Here is a 20,328-nt window from a genome sequence, read left to right on the forward strand (position 1 = left end):
GACAGGCTCCAAAGCTACACAGAGAGAAACTCTATCTCAAAAAAAAAAAAAAAAAAGATGCCCTCAGCACTGCAAAGTTGTGGCATAAGTAGCTGTTCTCACCTCCTACTCTACTGATATTGACCCATCTGCTAGATGAGCAGAGCCTTTCATTAATCTCAGAAAATAAGAGAACTCGTGCATCTCACTGAGCTATATGCTTGTCTACTGCTGCTTTCTGGCCCAAGCCAGTTTACCAGGGCAGCGGCCAAAGTGTCAAACTCAGAAACCCAAAATAATAGCCACAGGGAGGTGGGAAACCCGACTGAACTTAGGTGTATGAATATTTTGCCTGAATGTATGTGTATGCACCATGTGCATGCCTGGTACCCACAGAGGTCAGAAAAAAGCATTGGTTCCCCTGGAACTGGAGTTATAGATGGTAATGAGCCACCATGTGGGTGCTGGGAACCGAATTCCATCCTCTGAAAAGAGCAGTGAGTGATCCTAACTGCTTAGCCACCTCTCCACCTCCCTACAGTTTCTGCTTCTTAGCTTACTATTTTGTATTTGCACTGGGAGCCTCAGTCTCTGAAAGGAAAGTTTAATATCTATCATCTGTCCATCAGGAACTAGTCTAAGCCTTGATGAGCTCAGGCTGTCTGTAGGGAGAAACATGATACCTACTTGATCTTCCCTGTTTGGAATGTGGACTGAGTTGGCAGTGCTGGGACCTTCTGAATGGAAATCAAATCAAATTAGGAAGACGAGGGGAGGAGGGAGATGGTTAACTATGCTTCCTGGATCTCTGGGCCTAAAAGGCATTGGCTTGTCTCCCAGCAGAGCCATCCTATAGCAACACAGGGTAGGTCACAGCAATCATAGATACCACTCAGCCTGGGTTCACTGGGAGGTCAGTTTAGGGATTCTGAAATAGAAAACTGCATCTCTGGCCCTGGTTGTTAAGCTGTAGCTAGAGACCCAACTGGAAAGGGCAGTTTGTCTAAAACTATTAACTGGACATCTTATAACTAAACATGGAGGAAGTTAAACATATTTGGTGGCCTGTGGAGTCCATGACCAAGAAAGGGAAGGCTCTGGGGTTATTGAGAGCTAGTGTCCTTCCAGGCATCCTATAAACACTTGGTGTGACAACTAGAGGCACACACAAGCATGCAATCTTCAGGTAATGTGGGCAGAAACTGAAGGGTCTCCTTCCTAGCCACTTGACCACTTAGTGTGCTTGTCTGAGCTAGGATACCTTCTGGTGGCATTCAGCATAGACCAGGGAACCAAGATCCAGGCTCCCAACAGGCTTTGCCCAGCCAGTCACTCCACTAACGGCAAAGATGCAGTAACTAGGTTACCCCAGGCCCTGATATTAGTGCTGGCTTTGTCCTCTACCTGCTCACTGTCCTCACCCCGTCAGGGATTCTGAATATAGCTTTGGTCTCCTTGGCAGGTGTGGCTGTAATCTAAACCCAGGCTGGTTAACCAACCTAGAAATGTAGGTAAACTCAAGAGTGCAGAGCCCCTGGGAAGGGGACTGACTCTCGTGCCTTATATTCCTGAGTCCACAGCTACTCTCAAAGAATTGAGGCCAGAAAGCTTCTCATCACTGGTTTATTGGTCTCAGCATACTATGACTTCTAAAGGAGGGCTTAAAATTATACAACAGAAGGACTTAGCTCTGATTTTGGGTCCCAGAAGGCTGTACAAAAAAGTATGACAGGTGGTCAAGGAAGGGGGCTAAGGGTTCTATGAGGAGTTTCGTTGGTAAAGGAGATGGCAAAAACCCAGTTCTCCCCTAAGCCTTAGGGAGAGGAAGAATGTAAGCCTGGGCCAGAGCAAGGCTCTGTCCTCTTGCACAGGCGTCTCTTGTTTCCCAGTCACATAGACATGCTTGGCTACTGCAGAGTGCAGATCCTCCCTAGGGCTGCCAAATCAGCTGAGGCCATCCCTGCCCTCCAGATCCAGGTCTGCGGCTTAGTGAGGCTGAGATCAGAGTTGAGCCAAACCTTTGGGGTCCGTGGATGTGGGGTCCTGTTGGGAGGGCTCAGGGACAGGAAGCCTTTGTCCCACATGCTGGTCAAGAGTGTCCACCACCTGCTCAGTCAGAGCAGAGATGGAACAAGGCCGAGGAAGCTGGACAGCCAGTGGTAGCTCTGCCCCTTCTCCCAAAGTTGGCCCTCCACCTGATGGAGGGCTAGGTGGCTGATCCTGGGAGTAGTGACTAGGTGGAGGAGGGACCTGGCCCAAGACAAGGGCAAGGGTCACAGGCCAGCTAGTTGAGGTATGCCTTGGAGTACGCACCTTGTCGAACTTCTTATGGCTATAGAGCTTGTTTTTGTTCATGAATGTTAGCAAAATCCAGTCACACAGAAAGGAGCCCTGCAGTCAGCAGACACCACTGGGTAAGGGCATATCAGACACTCCCTAACCCACCCAGGCCCCCAGGTGCATCTCTTACCACCCCGATGGAGGTCAGAGCAGTGGCCAGATTGATGATGGTAGGAATGAGACTGAATTTTCCTGCCTGTAGAAAACAAGCTTGCATTTAGTTAGACCTTCATCATAGGCTGCTGTGGCAGAAGTGTGGTGATATATTGTGTACCCTAATAAAGTTTGCCTGAAGATCAGAGAACAGAGCCAGCCACTAGATCAAACATAGATGCCAGGCAGTGGTAGCACACACCTTTAATCCTAGCACTTGGGAGGCAGAGATCCATCTGGATCTCTGTGAGTTCAAAGCTACCCTGGACTACATGAGATTGACTCAGTCTAGGAGAGAAACAGAGCCAGGAAGTGGTGGCACACACCTTTAATCCCAGCACTTGAGATCTCATGTCTTTGCTTGGGAAACACACATGCCTTTAATCCCAGGAAGTGATGGCTGGGTGGAGAAAGGTAGGTATATAAGGTGTGAAGCAACAAGGCTTTCTCAGGCTGAGGAGTCCTAGAAGAGGTGGCTTGTTCCTTTGTCTCTCTGATCTTCGGGCAAATTTTATTAGGATACACAATATATCACCACAGTGGGGTGATGTAAGGGACATGGAGCTAGGCCAGCTCAGGCTTAGGTGGAACTCTTCAGCTCTGTGTACCTGCCCATGCACGATAACATCGATTCGGATCCCATAGGCTTTGATGAGAGTTCGACTGGTGGTGGTGCCGTTTATCTTGTAATACTTGGCAAACCTAGGGTTGGGTTAACCAAAAGCAGTGTCCAAGCAGTCAGACTGAATGTGCACACTCATCTTCCTCTCTTTAGGACCACTTCAGATGGAACTATAGTCAAAGCAGACACCACTGTCTACGATGTGGACCCAAGCATTCAGAGAACGAAGTACCTGAAGTTGTAGCCTGAGGAAGCAGGGTCATACTTGGGGTCAAGCCTCCGGAAAGAGTATTTGGGGTTGCACTCTGATTCAGACAAGTCCAGGTCACAGTCCCAGTTGATGATGACGCCAATGACACCACCCTGCAGAAAAATGAGCCAAGGAGCATTGAGGGGCATAGAGCAGAAAACCCTCAAAGGGAGACAGTTCAGCTCAGAGCCAAAGGTTCAGGGAACAAGTGAGTGTCTGGTATAATGAGGTACTAGCACCAGCCGTGGGACCGGGTGTCAATAATTGAGCAGGTGCATTCACAGACCATGATCACATTTCTCCCTTCTGCCTAAACAGAGCCAAGGCTGGCCAAGAGAAGGTGCAACTAACTGCAGCGAAACCCTCGTGGGTAGCAGATGCCAGCACCCACACTGTCCCCACACCCTCCCTCACCTTGTGTGCCAGTTCTGTGAAGTTCTCCCCTGCCTGCTCTACAATGAAGCCTAGCTTGAAGATGGGACAGTATGGGTCAGAGTCCTCATCAAACGTGCAGTGCTTCAGGTAGTCAATCTTCTGGCTTGCGATGTTGCCCCTAAGGAGTGGCAGAAGACAGACCTGTACTCTAAACTCCTGGTTCCCAACACAAGCTTCCACACTGCCTGGGCACTGTATTTGATATTACTCTGCCTCTCAGACTCACTTGGAGAACTTGAACTTGGGGTAGTGGATGTTGTTCTTGATGAGGATGGTGAAATTTGGTGCCATTTTACCCAGAAAGTGGCTGCAAAGGTACAGACAGGGTTTAGTCTCCCTTCCCCCAAAGCCCAAGGGAGGGGGACACACTGTCCCTCTCCCTCCACTCCCCACCCCAGTTCGTCTGATCTTCATCAGTAAGGACAAAACAAACTAGCAGTGAAGTCTGTGGACCCTGCATACTTGTCCGAAGTTCCGTCTTCCACTGGGCACCAGGCTGACACCTCGCAGGTCTTGGAGTCCCCATGGTAATAGGGTACACAGTGCCCTGTCCGAATCCCTGCAGAGCAAACACTGATTAAGCAGCTGAGGTCAGTGCTAACACTGGCCCCCCTCACCCCCCCCCCCCCCCGCGCGCGCCCGCCGCCGCCGCCGCCTTTCCCACTGTCCCTGGTGCACACTGACCATTGCCTTGCATGTCCAGCTGCCCGGCGATGCAGTCGTCATCTGAATGGCAGGTGGAACTGTGCACCTTCATGCTCTAGAGTTGAGACTACAGGTCAGAGGGCAGACTCTGTAACTGGCCTAGGGTTTCCCAGGCCACCCTCGATCCGCCTCACCTCTGGGCATGTTCCCAGGGTCTGGGAAGGGGTGACCTCAATCCTGGTGATGATGCTGACCACACTGCCCCCCTGGGTGCAGAAATAAAAGCACGGTGGGCGGGTCAGCTCACTCAGACTAGTCACACCACTGAGGAGCTTCGGGCCTGGGGCAGGAAGCGCCGCACCTCCGGGGGCTTTACGTATTCCTCAACGTCCCACACTTTGTGCTCCGATACGGTGATCCCCTTGACTTTGGTGATGATGGAGCTCTCCGGACCTGTCTCGCTGTCCTGGTAGCTTTTCTGCACGATGAACACGTACCTGCGGGACAGGGCGGTGCCGGCTCCGGAGGCAACCCTGGAGAGAGCAGGGCGTCCCTCTCCTGGGGCCCTAAGGGCTCCCGCGCATGCCCCCAGCTAAGGATCCCCTTCCGCCCGATTGCCCACCGTGCCCCGGCCCGCGCACCACACGAAGTAAAGCAGGATGAGCAACTGCACCATGCGGTGCACGAACCCCAGGCGCCGGTTCCGCACCACGATCACCTTGGGCGTCTCGTAGTCCCAGAACGCGGACCAGCAACCCCGGGCCAAGCGCCGGACCATGGCGGCCCCTGCGGGAAGCCGGGGCTGTGCAGCGGCCATGGCCCAAGCAGCTCAGTCCACCAGAGCTGCCTGAGGGCCTCGCACCCGCTGCTCTCTTGGGCAAGCCGGGGGGTGTGGCCTCGCGCCCCGCCCATTGTGACAGTAGCAGTCTAGTCCTTTTTCAAAGCTGATGGAGTTATGTATACCCGTCTCCTTGAAAGCTGCAGGTGCAGCCGGGTGCGGCTTAGAATGCATTCTGGTGGTTGGTGGGTCGCAAGTCCAACTTGATGCCAAGGAGGGCGGAGAGGTCAGGCCATCCAAGAGAGGCCGGGGTGGGCGCCTAGAGAGCTCCAGGAAGAGCGCCACATTAGGAGAGTGCAGCCCTGTCTCGCTAGCTCCACATTTGAGGCTCAGGACCGGAGCCACAGGGGAAGGGGGGCTGACAGCGTAGCACTGTGCTGTAATTCCTTTTCCCACCCCCCAAACCAAAATTGTTTCTTGATAACTGATTAGGTCTCCCCTGAGCCCAGGTTATTTGAAGCAATACCAGACATCTTAGTATGTCACAGAGAGATGATTTTAAGCAGTCTTCTTTTATGGAAATAAGATGCACTTAGCATATAAACAATCCAGTGGGTGTAGTCCATGCTGAATGTTGTGCAGTTTCCTTCACTGGACAACACAAAACATGTTCTCCACCCCAAAAATAAAACCCCTACCCATGAAGCAGCTATTCCTGTTCTCCATCCTAAACTCTGATGTCTCAGGATTTTTCTGTGACATACAACATGTGCTAACTTTATCATGTGCTAGTACTTCAGGGTGAGGCCAGAAATAATTCCATCCTATTGGAAGACCTGGGCCATCTCTTTGTTGTTGTTAATAGCACAGTTGCGGAAGCATGTGCATATTTGAACTGTTTGATTAAATCTGACCAGTGCCTGATTAGCAAAGGCAACCTAATTTAGAACAAACAGCTGAATGCATAATTTTAGAGAATGTTTTGTAACAAAAGGCTGGGTCTTAGCCTATCTCAGACCATTAATTCAAGCTGAAATCATCAAGCTGAATACACTCTCCTGTTTTCCACCAAGGACCTCCACTGATCTTGGTGCCATGATTTGCGAGTGATTCTTTCTCAGCTAAAGCCTGATTTAATTTGCCTAAAGCTAAGCACGGTGGTGCAAAACCAGGAATCCCACCACTTGGGAGACTGAGACAGGAGGATCGTAAGTACCTGATACATAGTCAGTCATAAAGAAGTAATAAGGAGTGCTGGAGCTATACCTCAGGGTATCTTAGTGGTGGAGCACTTGCCACATGTTTGTGAGCCCCTGGGTTCGGTCTCCAACCCCGTCCCCTAACACACACACACACACACACACACACACACACACACACACACAAATGCAAAAAATCTCAAGTGAATGAACAGCCCACACATCCTAGAACAGACAGAAGCATTGATAAATGAGAACAACACGAGACTATTATTCAGAGGTGGAGTCAGCACCAGACACAGGTGCCTGACAGTGAAATCCTGGGAGCTGAGAAAGGAGGACTCTAGGTGCCTACGGAGTTGTCCTTGGGAGGGGTGGCCATCAAAGAGCCAGTGTCCTACGTACCCACTAGGAGTGTGGCTAGTCCTGGAACAAAGGCAAACAGCAGGGAAGTTGTGGTGGTAGGCCAGGTCCATGCATAGAGGTCCTGTGCTGAGGGTGGGGCAGGAAGCTGGAAGCAGAGGCGAGTGGAGCTACCGCTCAGAGACTGGAGGGCTGTTTCCTTGGCTAACCTATAACCTCTGCTTCAAGGCTGACATCTGTTCTGGAAACTGCAGTTTGGCTGGTCTCGCTCTGCACAGAGGAGCAAGTGGATCCGAGGCAAGGAGGTAGGACCACTGGGTACTCAGCACTACCAAAGACTCCTCTCTTTCCCCAGGAAAAAGTCATATTAGTCTGTTCTGGATGGGTGGAACCTGACAGGAAAGAGGAGATAGTATAGTTTCTGGTCTACCCAGCGGTTGCAATCATCTCTTTTCCCTCAAAACAGAGTGAAAAGTTAATTGTATAATGGCTTCTTCTAGGGCAATGCACAGCCTGAAAAACCCGTTTTGTACAATATGGAGTAACTTAGAGTAGGGTGTAGCCTGATCTCAAAGGTCCCTGGAAAGCTCTCCATCCCCCACAGAGCATCTCTTCCCATTAAACACTGCCTTTCTAGGCCCTGGCACCACTCTACCATCTGTCTTGATGGAGTTGATAACTCCAGGGCCCTCACATAAGTGGGGTCATACAGTATTCGCCCTTCTGTGACTACCTGATTTATTCAGCATGGTGTCCTCAAGGCTTTCCTGTTGTGGTGTGTATGTATAGAACACATCCATTTTTTTTTTTTTTTTGAGACAAGGTTTCTCTGTGTAGCTTTGGTGCTGTCCTGGATCTTGCTTTGTAGACCAGGCTGGCCTCGAACTCACAGAGATTCACCTGCTCTGCCTCCTGAGTGCTGGGATTAAAGGCATGTACCACCACCACCCGGCCTCATTTATCCTTGTATCTATCAGTAGTCCGTTGTGATCAGTGTTGTGAACAGTGGTGATCTGTGACCTTTATATCTGTGATCTCATGGCAATAACAGAATGTTCTCGGGCCATGTGAGGTATATCCTGCCCAACTTGGAAACTGGGCCTGTGAACTTGTTGGGACTTATAAGAAAGTTTGAGACTTAAAAACAAAAATCTTTTCCTGGTTTCAAGCATGAAATGAACATAGCAAGTTGGAAATTCAAAGGTATTCAGTTTTATGTGGCTCAATTTATAATATATGAAGGCTATTAAGCTATATGGAATGAATGCTTGCCGAATTTGAACCTTGGCTGGGGAAATGCTAGTGCCCCCAAGTACCTGGTGACAAGGGGCATCTGGGACTCTTGACTTGCTATGAAGAAAGCAAGAGTGAATTCAGGCCCTTTCCACCCTTCTATAAGTTCTTCAACTCAGGCACTCAAAACAGGATCAAGTCTGGGAATTGGAAGGAGACCACAGGCAGCAGTCAGTTCCACTCCTGTGGCTGGCAGATTCAACCACAGGCAGTGACGGGGGACAGGAGAAGAAGAGAGCCAGTGGTCAGCATGGGGAATGGAGGGGGGGGTGTCACATGACTAACAAGAAGTACAATTGGTCTTGAATTGGAAGAATAAATAAAAACTATGGGAGCTGGATCTGGAGAGTTGGCTTAGCAGTTAAGAGCACTTATTGCTCTTCCAGAAAACCCAGGTTTAGTTCCCAGCACCTACATGGTGGCTCACAATCATTCATAATTCCAGTTCCAGGGATCTTATGCTTTCTCTGCATACATGCATGCAGGCAAAACAAACACACATAAAAATAAATAGATCTTTAAAAACAAAAAACATGGAAGCTGAGATCTGATGGAGAATTGGCCTTCTGGAACGGATGGTGAGAGGCTATGGTTGGCACCCAGGGTGCCTCAGGTTGTGGTCACAGCTTTGTGTTGTGTTGTGGTTGTTGTTGATTTGTACATATGTATGTATGTTCATGTGTGTGCATGCCTGTGGAAGCCAGAGGATAACTTTGCATGTGTCTTCCACTGCTTTGAGATAGTCTCTCATTAGTCTAGCACTCATCAATTAGGCTAGTCTGACTGGCCAGCAGGCTCTAAGGATCCTCCCCACCACTGCCCCTTGCTTTATTTTTATATTTATTTTAAATATGTATATTTAAATATATATGTATATATATATATTTATGTGTGTGGATGTTTCTATTGCATGTATGAATGTGTACCATGTGTATGCCTGTTGCCTGCAGAGGCCAGAGTGGGCATAGGATCCCCTGGAACTGGAGTTACAGATGATTGTGAGCCACTATATGGGTGCTGGGAACTGAACACATGTCTTCTGAAAGAGCAGCACATGCTCTTAACTACTGAGCGATACCTCCAGCACCCCCTTTTTAAAAAAAAAAATTACATTTTATTTATTCTGTGTACCGATATGTGGTGGGGGGCTTGTGTGGAAACCAGAGGACAACATGTGGGAATCAGTTCTCCTCTCCCATCATGTGGGTCCTGGGGATCAAACTCAGGTCATGGGCTTGGAGGCAAGAGCCTTCACTGTTGCTCGAATTTCTGAAGGTCTTATAATAAAAACCCAGAGCCAGATATTGGGGTAAATGCTGGAAGATCAGAAAGACAAAGGAACAAGCCACTGCCACATCTTACCTCTAGGACTCCTCAGCCTGAAAGGCCTCTAGTTCCTGTCTCCTCACACCTTATATGCCTTTCTCTGCCCAGCCATATCATTTCTTGTCTCAACTTTCCTATGCAGGGATTAGAGGTGTGTGCCACCACTGCCTGGCTGTTTCTCTCCTAGACTGAGTCAATCTCATATAGTCCAGGGTGGCTTTGAACTCACAGAGATCCAGACAGATCTCTGCCTCCCAAGTGCTAGGATTAAAGGTGTGTGCCACCACCGCCTGGCCTCTATGTTTAATCTAGTGGCTTTTTCTGTTCTCTGGTCTTCAGGCAAATTTTATTAGGGTACACAATATATCACCACACTTCACCTGCTGAGCCGCTTCACCAGCCCTCACCTGGCTTTTTCACATGAAGTCTAGGGATTTAACTGAGGTCTTCGTAAGCAGCACAAGCTCTTTGTGGAGAGAGCCATCTTCCCAGCCTCGTAGCACTGCTGCTTTTTCAAATTTTTTATTTTATTTTTGATTGTGTATACTTAACTGTATCTGTGTATGTGTTCACATGAGTGTAAGTATCTCCTGAATCTGGAGTTCTAGGTGGTTGTGAACTGCCTGATGTGGGTGCTGGGAACCGAAATTGGGTCCTCTGCAAAAGCAGCACTCTTCCCTGCTGACCATCTCTCCAGCCCCACGTTGTTTTTATACACAGGCTGGCCTATAGAGCTTGTTTCACAGGACCAGAAAGTTTCTTGGAGGAGATATGAAACATTGTGGAATCAGTAGTTACTCTGTGAACCCTAACAAGATAAAGCCAGGACGTGGTGAAGAAAGGGCTCTCTTTCACACTGCCTGGTGGCAGTCATCTCCGAAGCCTCCACCAGGACCACCAGCTTGCCTAGAGGTTCCTACAGACTCATACACAGGGCTAAACCACGGAGGAAGGTTGTTAGTCATGTAGAGAACATGTAGTGACTGTTCCAGAGCTGGGAATGGTGGTGCAAATCTCTAATCCTAGTACTAGATAGGAGGCAGAGGCAATCATATCTGTTAGTTCAAGGTTAACCTGGTCTACATATCAAGTTCCAGGCCAGCCAGGGTTGCACAGTGAGAACTTGTCTCAAAAAAAAAAAAAAAAAAAAAAAAAAAAAAAAAAAAAAAAAAAACATTGTTAGGGAGGGGGGACTCATTGTTTCAACATGTCTGATATAATCCTCCTCAGTTTTGTCTTTAAAAACTTCCACACGTGGCCGGGCGGTGGTGGCGCACGCCTTTAATCCCAGCACTCGGGAGGCAGAGGCAGGCGGATTTCTGTGAGTTCGAGGCCAGCCTGGGCTACCAAGTGAGTCCCAGAAAAGGCGCAAAGCTACACAGAGAAACCCTGTCTCAAAAAACGCCCCCCCAAAAAAAAAAAAAAAAAAAAAAACTGGGGCTGGAGAGATGGCTCAGAGGTTAAGAGCACTGCTTGTTCTTCCAAAGGTCCTGAGTTCAATTCCCAGCAACCACATGGTGGCTCACAACCATCTGTAATGAGATCTGGTGCCCTCTTCTGGCTTGCAGGGATATGTGCAGACAGAACACTGTAGACATAATAAATAAATAAATCTTTTAAAAAAAAAAACCAAAAAAAAAAAAAAAAAAACTTCCACACGTGGCTGGAGAGATGGCTCAGTGGGGGGACTGCTGGGGGGCACAAACCTGAGTTTGATCTCTGTAACCCACATGGTGGAAGGAGAGAACTGATTTCACAAAAATTACCCTCTGACCTCCACATACATAAAATACACACAACAAATAAATAAATTTCCATGCACTTGGACCTCCAGGAGTATACCCACAGTTTATTAGGACACGTGTATTCCCAGTGCAGTGCTGTCCATTCCAAATAATGCCAGTGTTTTTTGGAGGGTCTTTATTGTTTTGTGTTTTGGTTTCTGTTTTGGAGATAGATTATTACTATGTAGCCATGGATGTCTTGGAACTCCCTATCTAGACTATGTAGACCGGGCTAGTCTCAAAGTCACAGAGATCTGCCTGCTTCTGCCTCTAGAGTGCTAGGATTAAAGGTATATGCCATGACGCCCAGCCTGTCTGAGTATCTTTGACAGGGGGTCTACTACTGAAATAAGACCACAGGATGCTGACCATGAGCCACAGCTGGAAGGAACAACCCCCAGAGCTTCTGGAAGGAACCAGCCCTGCTGATGCCTCGATTGCACATGGGCTTCTGGCTCCAGAACTGTCAGAGAGTAAATCCTGTTGTTCCAAGCCAAAAATGAAAAGTGTTTCTTGGTGTCCAATGTGAAGATACTTGGCAACCTCATATCAAAAGAGAACTTTGAGGCTGGGCATGGTGGTACATGCCTTTAATCCCAACACTTGTTAGGGAGAAGCTGAGTTTAAAGCCAGCCTGGTCTACGTAGAGAGTTCCGTAACAGTCATACATAGAGAGACTCTGTCCTAACGCTCACCCCCAAAGAGAGAACCTTGAGAAAAATGAACATGGCAGAGTTTATTGGAGCAAAAAGAGACTCAGGGTTGAATAGCATGCAGAACCATGAAGGATGATGGTTGGGAAGCAGGCAATGCGAGGCTTGTAAATAAATTCAGGTTCACTTAACTGCTGGGCTTTTGGGGTAGGGAGCGGGAAGCGTTTCAAACTTCTGTCACACACAAAGCAAAGTGATGCACTCTTTTAAAAATGGATTTTAGAAGAGGAAGTGGTCAGTCCTTTTAGTAAGCCTTTCTTTCACTGGGTCCTTGTCTTTTTCCTTCCTTTTTTTCTTTCTCCTTCATCTCCTCCCCCTTTCTTCCTCTTCCTCTTTCTTTTTTAGTGCAGATCAAAACAGGACTCTGCCTTTAGACTGCAATTCTCTCTTCCAAAACCAGTGAACCAGACTCTTTTTTCCCCCCGAGACAGGGTTTCTCTGTGTAGCTTTGGCATTTTTCTTGGAACTCACTCTGTAGCCCAGGCTGGTCTCAAACTCACAGAGATCCACCTGCCTCTGTCTTCCGAGTGCTGGGATTAAAGGTGTGCACCACCACCGCCCGGCTTGAACCAGACTCTTGAATGAAATGTTCCGATGCAGTGAGCTGTGGTTTATTGTAGATACCTATAACTGACGTTAAGGAACCCAAAACTCAAACCATGTGTCCCGCTGACTTGTTGAGGAAACTCTTTGCTGAGATGCTTTTCTGGTTGGCTTCGTCCTCAGAGAAGCACTCGATGGGCAGAAAGGTGATTTTTGGATATCATTTGGGCAGAGTAGATTTTATACAATTCATACAGCGGGTGCTCAGTGGAAATGCCAAGCTTGTGGCATGGAACAGAGTGCTGGAAGAAACCAGAGCCCCTGTGCCTCCCCAGTCCTGCTCCGTTTCCCAGTGTCCCTAGTCTCTCTTCCTGTCCCCAGTTTAGGAGTCAAAGAGGAAGTAGAGAATGCCCCGGGGCCAGCCTAACGGTGTAGGGAAATTCCCACTGCTTCATGAGCCTCAGAGTGTGGGTTCCCTGTCCTCCTGATGCTCCAATCTGTGTCTGTTTCTGGGCTCAGGTCTTCCATTCTGTAGTCCCAGCACACCATCAGGGCCAGTCCAGAACAAGCAGCAGAATGGGGGATACTAGCTAGAGAACAATATCTAAACTTCAACTTCTTATTCCAACAGGATTCCTTGTGCCTTCAAGCAGTCTGGGAAGTAAAAACAAAAACAAGAACAAAACCACCATCACCACTACACACACACACACACAAACAAACAAACCAAAAATCCAACTCTACTTTGCAACACAGATTTCCCATGAAGAACACAGGAAAACATACAAGACACCACTGGAAATCCTCTGAAAACCAGAGGCTCTGGTGGAGCATGAATCAGGAACTTGTATTCTAGTTTGCCTTCAGCTGCCATGACAAAACACCAACATGGAAAGAAAGGGTTTATTTGGCTTACACTTCCACATCACAGTTCATCACTGAGGGAAGTCAGGGCAGGAACGTAAGTAGGAACCTGGAGGCAGGAACTGAAGCAGGGATTACAAAAATGGATGCTCACTGGCTTGCTCTTCCTTTCCCCAACTCATAACTCAACCAACTTTCTTACAGCACTCAGGACCACTGCCCAAGGGTGGCACTCCCCACAGTGGGCTGGGCCTTCCCATGTCAATTGTCAATCCAGACAATGCCCTGTAGACATGCCTGAAGGCCAACCTAACGGAGGCAGTTCCTCAATTGGGGTTCCTTGCCAGGAGTTTCTAGTTTGTATCAAATTGACAAAAACTAAACAGCACAACTGACTTCACAAGGGAGATGACCAACTCCACAAAAGGCTCATTGATTTCCTGAAAGTCCCTGATGGCTAAGACTGGATTGGAGCCCAGATAGTGTTGTGTCCTATCCATGGCTAAGTGTAGTCAACCCCCAAGGCTGGCATGCCTAGAAAGGGTGAAGTGAAAACTGGTGTCCATGAGATTTTAGATTGGGGGGGGGGAGCAGAGGCGGGGATTCCAGGTGAAATGGGGGTTGGGCTGGAGGTCAGTTTAGAGGTAACAGAGCATGAGGAACAGCTTTAAGGACTCACCTGATTGATTGTACAGGCTGGGCTTGGGCACACCAGGGCTTTGGGGGGTTCGCATTACTACACTGTAGTGTTTAGAGAGTCTTGTCTATATTGGAGCCAGAGGCCCAAGGAATCTCCCAACAGAGCTTTGAGCCATAGGACATCAAGCATGGGGAAGCCTGGCTCCAGCTCCACAGTGGGGTTTCCTCTGGCATGGTCAGTGCTTTAGACCTACCATTAGGTGGTGTCCATGCTAAGTTCAAGACCCATGAAGCTATGTGCTTTAAATGGTTCACAGTGTGCTGTGACTCTTGTCATTTGAGAATGTGGCCTGAGAGAAAAGTGGATTCCAATTTGCTGCTTCCATAAGCAGCCACACACCACTTTGGCATGACATGACCTGGAGGGTTGCTCACAAATACTGCTCAAAGGACAGCCCTCTGGCCTGGGCACAAAATGAGACCTTCAGGGAGGCTCTTCCTCTGAATGTTCATAGTATGACTGTGGGGGACCAGCCCCCCACCTTTTTCCCCAGGGTACTCTTGAAGAGTGAGGGATGAGAGATTTAGGTAGAAGGATAGAAGGGAGAGACACAGATAGAAACACAGGATAGCCTCAGGAGAGTATGGATCCTTATCCACCGGCCCAGAACTTTATTCAAGAGGGCTTTTCATAACAGTGCCAAGGGGCGAGGCAAAAGGCCTCCCCCTTGCAGATACAACCAAGTGTAGACCCTTCCAAACACCTGGTCCCCAGGCCCGTGGTCCAGTCATCCTTTATGCAGTCCTGCTGGTAAAGCAAGCTCAGATCTCACTAGGAAACCTCTGTGGGCTCCCACAAGTGACATTGCAAGTAGTCACACTGGGCATATTTCTTATCTTCTGTTAGATTGCAATGAGGGCAGAATTATTCCATTCTGCTCACATCATTGGGAAGATAGGAAAGATGTTCTATGGCTCGTCCCACCAGCACACCACACTTTGTCAAATCAGAGCAGCCTCTGGCATGAGAACAACCCTCTCATAGATAGCAGTGATAACAGCACAGAAACTGGAAAGTGACTCTGAAGATTCAGAGGTGAAGAGGAAAGAGCTACTTGTGGGCAGAAAGGGAAGCACTGTGTCTTGTTGCCTGAGAGAAGAGCGGCTGCCACATGTTATACTTCTCAAGGCCACAGTAGCCGGATGTGAGAGGGGCAGGGAAGGGGAAGAGGCATGTCCCAAAGTTCCAAAATTCTGCACACAGACTCTGCCAGAATACCTGGTAACCTTTGCACTTAGCAGTTCCCTACTTATGCCATACACACAGAATCAGACTTGGACCAGTCCAGGCTCATTAACTGCTTGTTGAGATGAATAGACATTGTTCTTGGAGACAAAGGAATTCAGGCCATCCACAGCACACCATTCAAGGTTTAGGGCACACCAAAATAAAAACACACAAAGAAGCAGGGGCCATGACCTACAACAAGAATGGACTGAGCAGAAACAGTTCAGGAGAGTGTTGTATGATATTTTGTTTGTATTCTGATAAATAAAGCTTGCCTGGAGATCAGAGGCTCCCTTTCGGTCTGAGGATCCAGAGAAGTAAGAAGTCACTGGTGGCCAGGCGGTGGTGGCGCATGCTTTTTTTTTTTGGTTTTTCGAGACAGGGTTTCTCTGTGTAGCTTTGCGACTTTCCTGGAACTCGCTTTGGAGACCAGGCTGGCCTCGAACTCACAGAGATCCGCCTGGCTCTGCCTCCCGAGTGCTGGGATTAAAGGCGTGCGCCACCACGTGCTACCAAGTGAGTTCCAGGAAAGGCACAAAGCTACACAGAGAAACCCTGTCTCGAAAAACCAAAAAAAAAAAAAAAAAAGAAGAAGAAGAAGTCACTGGTCACTGGTGGCTGCTCCTCTGCTTCTCTGATCTTTCAGGTTATTACCCCTATATTTGACTCCTGGTTTTTATTGATGAGACTAATTAGGATCACACTTAAGGAGCTGTGAAGCTCTCAGTGCCTGTAAGGAGGCCAGGAAAGGAGGGGGATGGTACTCTTCTGATTTTACACTCCTTCATTTGGCCTCTTTCCTTCCTGTCTTTGCCTTTCAGAGTTAGTCTAATCCATTTGGAATTGGCCTCTTTAAAAAAATATTTATGCCAAATGGGCTTGCCTATAGCTAGATCTTATGGAGGCATTTTCTTCTTTTTTTTAAACTTTTTTTATTTATTCTTTGTGTCTTTCACATCATACATCTCAATTATATTCATTTCCCCATCCTTCATATCCACCTTCTGCCCTTGCAAACCACCCCCTGCCGCAAATAAAATAAAATTTAAGAGAAAAAAAATATTTATTGCAGAATGCAAATATGTATGCCATGTGTGTGTTGGTACCTGAGGAAGTGAGTAAAGAGTGTTGGATCCACTGGAAATGGATTTACAAATGATGGTGAGCGACCATGGAGGTGCTGGGGATTGAACCTGGGTCCTCTGCAAGAGCAACAAGTACTCTTAACCACCAAGCCATCTCTCTAGCCATTTGTTTATTTATTTATTATTTATTTTGGGGCAGAGTCTCACTATGTAGTTCTGGCTGGTCTGAAACTCACAGAGATCCTCCTACTGCTGCCTCCCAAGTGGTGAGATTAAAGATGTGTGGCATACAGTTTTTTTACTTGTTTGTTTGGAGAGAGAGAGAGAGAGAGAGAGAGAGAGAGAGAGAGAGAGAGAGAGAGAGAGTCTCACATAGTCCAAGCTGGCCTCAAAGTTGCTATGTGGGTTAAAAAAATAATAATAATCCTGAACTTCTGATCCTTGTGCCTATACTTTCCGGTGCTGGGAGTACAGTCATGCACTGTCATGCCATGTTTATGCACTGCTGAGGATCAAACTGAGGGCATTGTATATGCTAGACTATCAGTCCACTGACTGAAACACAGTCCCAGGCCTTATGCACATTTTTTTTTTCTGTAAACCCAAAACTGCTCATAAAAATACATTTAATTATTTATAAAATCTATTTCATAAGAGAAAGTACTGGAGGGAAGGGGGTATTTTGCTAGGTGCCAAGGGCAGGGCCTACTCCATACAACCCTGGCAGGCCTATGTGTGATGGCCACCGTGGTGTGGAAGCTGCTGCTGCTGCTGCTGCTGCTGTTGCTGCTGCTCTGGGACGGACCCACACTCCAGAACAGGAAGACAAAGATGACTGTAGCCCACCAGGTGAGCTCAGGCCATGCCTTTCCACTGCATGCTTATTAGATAGAAGGCTGGGATCTAGTTCGCACAGGCCTGTGGCAGGGTGAGGAAGCCAGGGCCTCAACGGAGCAGAGGTGACAGGGGCCTGGATCATCTGGGCAGGCCCAGTGGGGAGGGACTTGAGAACACAGACCATGAGTTGCACAATCATAAAGATATCTGAAGATCTACACCCCACTGCTGCATCTGACCCTCACACAACCCCATGTATCAGTGAAGCCCCAAGGACACAGCAGACTGGGAGAATGCTCCTGAAGGCAGGGTGCGGGGACTCTCCTAGGGTCTCCCACGCCTCCTTTCTGGGCAATGTGATATCTCTGGTTGCCTTTGTGCACACCCCCAAATCACACAACGCTATTTCCTGTTGATCTGTGATTCTCTTGTTCTCTGCCTTCTCTCCTGTGTGCCCTTGTGTGGCTCCTCACTGACCTCTGGCTGCAGTCAACTTAGCAGTTACCCTGCCTTTAACCTACAGCCAATATGCTGGGTTTTTGTTTTAAAAAGCAAGACAAAAGGGATCTGGGTGGAACGCCCCTGGTCTTCCTCTGCTAGCTCCTGATGAGCTAACTGTGTGACCCTGGGAAAGTGATTGTCTCTGAGCATCAGTTTCTTCATCTGGCATCAGAGGTAAGCCAGACCAGGCAGGGTTTGTGTTCAGTCCTTCCTGCCTATGCCCTATTGTTCTGCCACTTGGTCGCTCTTCTGTGCCTCAGTTTACCTTCTGTGCACCTGGCCTATAACAGATGCTTTTTGGGGGGAGATATATATATATATATTGAGACCAGGTTTCTCTGTGTAGTCCTTGCTGTGCTGGAATGCACTCTGTAGACCAAGGCTGACCTTGAACTCAGAGATTTGCCTGCCTCTGCCTCCTGAGTGCTAGGATTAAAAGTGTGCACCACTACTGCTGGACTCACGCTCTCTTGCTCTCTCTCCCTACTCCTCATCCTTCCCTGGTACGATCTACCTTTTCTGTCTTCCCCTTTTCCAGGTCAGACAACATGTCTTGAGTTGAAGGGTAGTTGATTCAAGGAAGCCAGAGTGGGTGGAGGCAGTCTGAATGGAGAATCAGTTCTGGGGCCTGGGTCTGCCCAACTGCCCTGGCGTAGGTAAACAGAATCTGGAAGTTTCAGGGGATCGGAAAGATGTGTGAGCACAATTCCAAGTGTCAGAGCGACTGCTGTGTCACAACAGCTTGAACCCATAGAAATTCTGCACCCCCTAGACCGTGTTCTTGCAATGTGTGCCCTGGAGGAAGGTGACTGGGGCCCCTAGTGGCATCTAGGGAGGGAGAGAAACCAGCAGGAGACACCTTCTGGCCACTCCTACCTGCTTTTGGATGAGCTAGAGGAAGTGGCCCCTGGGGGCGGGGAATAGGGGATCCCCATGGGTGGTAGAGGGAAGGGGGTCCCTGGCAGCAGAGAATGCTGGTCCCCTGCTCCCTCACAGACAAATGGGCACCTCTGTGAAGAACACTCAGAATGCCGCAGCAAGTGCTGTATCAGGACCAGCTACAGGCCAAACAAGTTCTGCTCAGCCAAGTCCATCTTCTTGCAGTGTGTATCTTGGCGCAAGGTGAGCATGGAGCAAGGGGACAGGTGAGGGGCCACTCCATGGGGGCGGGGTCCCTGGTGAGGGACAACCTCGCTGGGGCTAGATGATATCTGACCATCTCTCTCCAGCAAGAAGGGGACGAATGCAAAAGCCACTCGGAGTGCTGGAGCCTGTGCTGCCTCCCGCTGAGCGAGAACAGCCCTCCCCGCTGCACAAAGAGAACTGGCCTGCTGGCCTTGTGCCTGCCAGTGGTAAGTTGCCATCCCAACCCCACCTACTGAAGCTGTAGAGGAGAGGAGGGGGTGGAGGATTGTGTGTAAAACCAAATCCCACCAACAGAGGGCAGAGTGGCTGCCTGTAGTTAGTGTCCATATCCTCCATAAAGTGGAGGAGACCGCTGGAGCAGACTGGGGGAGAGGGGAGCCACGGTTCCTGGACCAGGCACTGAGCCCTCTGGGTGTGAAGATACACAATGATAAAGGCCTGTTGATCCCACCTGGAGGGACCAGACATTTGCAAGCCAGGAAGCAGCTGGTGTTGGAACTGCCAAGAGCTGGAGCAGACAGAACCAGTCTTCAGACCTACAAGAGTGTGTGTCTGTAACTGTGCATATGCGTTGTATTTGTCTATTTGTCTGTTCTGTCTGTCTGTCTCTGTCTCATAGCTCTGTCTCTGCCTGCCTGCCCCCCCCCCCCCCGTCAGTCTGTCTGTCTGTGGTGTCTATCAAGTAAGGGAACCATTACAACTGCCAAGCAGAAAAGGTCTCCCGACATCTCTCCTTCTCTTCTACTTTCTACTGGCCCTTAGTGGAGCCAGAGGACAAAAGCTCACAGAACAATGGCCATGGAGACTGGGAGCTTGTGGGAGTCAGCAGCATGACTGTGTGCATGGGCTGCGTGTACCATGGGTGCCATGTGGAGTTAAGTACATATTTTGCTCTTAGACATCATAATACTGTTGGTGCACAGGGGTCTATGGCTCCTAAGGTTAAGAATATGGCACCTGCCAGGAGAGCCCTGCCTGTTGGGTCTGCTTTACCTTGATTACCACGTGGGACATCCTGGCACAGTTTAAATGAAGGAAAGAGTCAGGTAGTCTCATCCACAGTGTCTGTGCCTAGACAAGGGTACTGTGGTTAGTGCTTAGGATCAAGCCATTGAGATTTTTCTCTCTGATCTTTGCTGTCCTTTAGTGAATGAACATGAGCTTGTGCGACACAGAACTAAAACTGGACTTCAGAGAACAGACAGTGCTCTGCTCGCATCCATACTGTTCCTTTTTTTGGGTTCTGGAAATCTGTAGGAATTAGAGATGTCTGTTGCCTATCGTTAATATGGACTTGAGTCCTACAGCATGAAGCTTCTGGGAACAAATCATGGGATTGCTGCAAAATTACTGCACATAAATAAAAACTGATTGATGAGGAAGTACCTTGTCCAGCCGATGTTTTTTTCAATAATAAAAGCATGAAAATCTTTAGAAACAATGAAGACCCATTTGGGTCTGCTCAGCTCTATAGCAGTTGTGGCTCTATGGCCATTATTACCTGTGGAAAGTGAGACTGGGGCAGAACTTTCAGGATGGCCACTG

At 48.6% G+C, this 20,328-nt stretch overlaps 2 protein-coding genes across 6 annotated transcripts; one reads left to right on the plus strand and one right to left on the minus strand.

The window, feature by feature from the left end:
* Positions 1–1,587: 1,587 nt before the first annotated feature.
* On the minus strand, positions 1,588–5,294 carry P2rx2 (purinergic receptor P2X 2). Of its 3 annotated transcripts, XM_059248923.1 has the most exons (12): positions 5,066–5,294; positions 4,786–4,921; positions 4,619–4,690; positions 4,464–4,539; positions 4,242–4,338; positions 4,006–4,086; positions 3,759–3,897; positions 3,327–3,457; positions 3,081–3,174; positions 2,450–2,515; positions 2,293–2,370; positions 1,588–2,085 (listed from the first exon to the last, which is right to left on the minus strand). In XM_059248923.1, the coding sequence occupies exons 1-12, from the start codon at positions 5,239–5,241 to the stop codon at positions 1,981–1,983; spliced, it is 1,251 nt and encodes a 416-aa protein (XP_059104906.1). In that variant the 5' UTR covers positions 5,242–5,294; the 3' UTR covers positions 1,588–1,980. The 3 variants fall into 3 exon arrangements, with proteins under 3 accessions (XP_059104906.1, XP_059104905.1, XP_059104907.1); XM_059248922.1 differs by having other exon boundaries at positions 1,588–2,370; XM_059248924.1 differs by having other exon boundaries at positions 1,588–2,370; positions 4,786–4,957.
* Positions 5,295–6,259: 965 nt separating this feature from the next.
* On the plus strand, positions 6,260–20,165 carry Lrcol1 (leucine rich colipase like 1). 3 transcript variants are annotated; one of them, XM_059249604.1, is made up of 6 exons: positions 6,260–6,410; positions 6,993–7,069; positions 16,989–17,148; positions 18,634–18,759; positions 18,867–18,989; positions 19,931–20,165. In XM_059249604.1, the coding sequence occupies exons 3-6, from the start codon at positions 17,038–17,040 to the stop codon at positions 19,931–19,933; spliced, it is 363 nt and encodes a 120-aa protein (XP_059105587.1). In that variant the 5' UTR covers positions 6,260–6,410; positions 6,993–7,069; positions 16,989–17,037; the 3' UTR covers positions 19,934–20,165. The 3 variants fall into 3 exon arrangements, with proteins under 3 accessions (XP_059105587.1, XP_059105586.1, XP_059105588.1); XM_059249603.1 differs by lacking the exon at positions 6,260–6,410 and having other exon boundaries at positions 6,776–7,069; XM_059249605.1 differs by lacking the exon at positions 6,260–6,410 and having other exon boundaries at positions 6,776–7,069; positions 17,027–17,148.
* Positions 20,166–20,328: the final 163 nt, after the last annotated feature.

The sequence above is a fragment of the Peromyscus eremicus genome, chromosome 23 (genome assembly GCF_949786415.1).
Source record: "Peromyscus eremicus chromosome 23, PerEre_H2_v1, whole genome shotgun sequence".
Taxonomy (NCBI): domain Eukaryota; kingdom Metazoa; phylum Chordata; class Mammalia; order Rodentia; family Cricetidae; genus Peromyscus; species Peromyscus eremicus.

Coding starts and splice junctions, on each gene's coding strand:
- P2rx2 (XM_059248924.1), bottom strand. CDS start 5,241: ATGGCCGCTGCACAGCCCCGGCTTCCCGCAGGGGCCGCCATGGTCCGG. Junction 4,691..4,785: donor AATACGTAAAGCCCCCGGAG/GTGCGGCGCTTC, acceptor TTCTGCACCCAG/GGGGGCAGTGTGGTCAGCAT. Junction 2,516..3,080: donor ATGTTATCGTGCATGGGCAG/GTACACAGAGCT, acceptor TGTTTTCTACAG/GCAGGAAAATTCAGTCTCAT.
- Lrcol1 (XM_059249603.1), top strand. CDS start 6,876: ATGCATAGAGGTCCTGTGCTGAGGGTGGGGCAGGAAGCTGGAAGCAGA. Junction 7,070..16,988: donor AGTGGATCCGAGGCAAGGAG/GTAGGACCACTG, acceptor GTATTTTGCTAG/GTGCCAAGGGCAGGGCCTAC. Junction 17,149..18,633: donor AGATGACTGTAGCCCACCAG/GTGAGCTCAGGC, acceptor GCTCCCTCACAG/ACAAATGGGCACCTCTGTGA.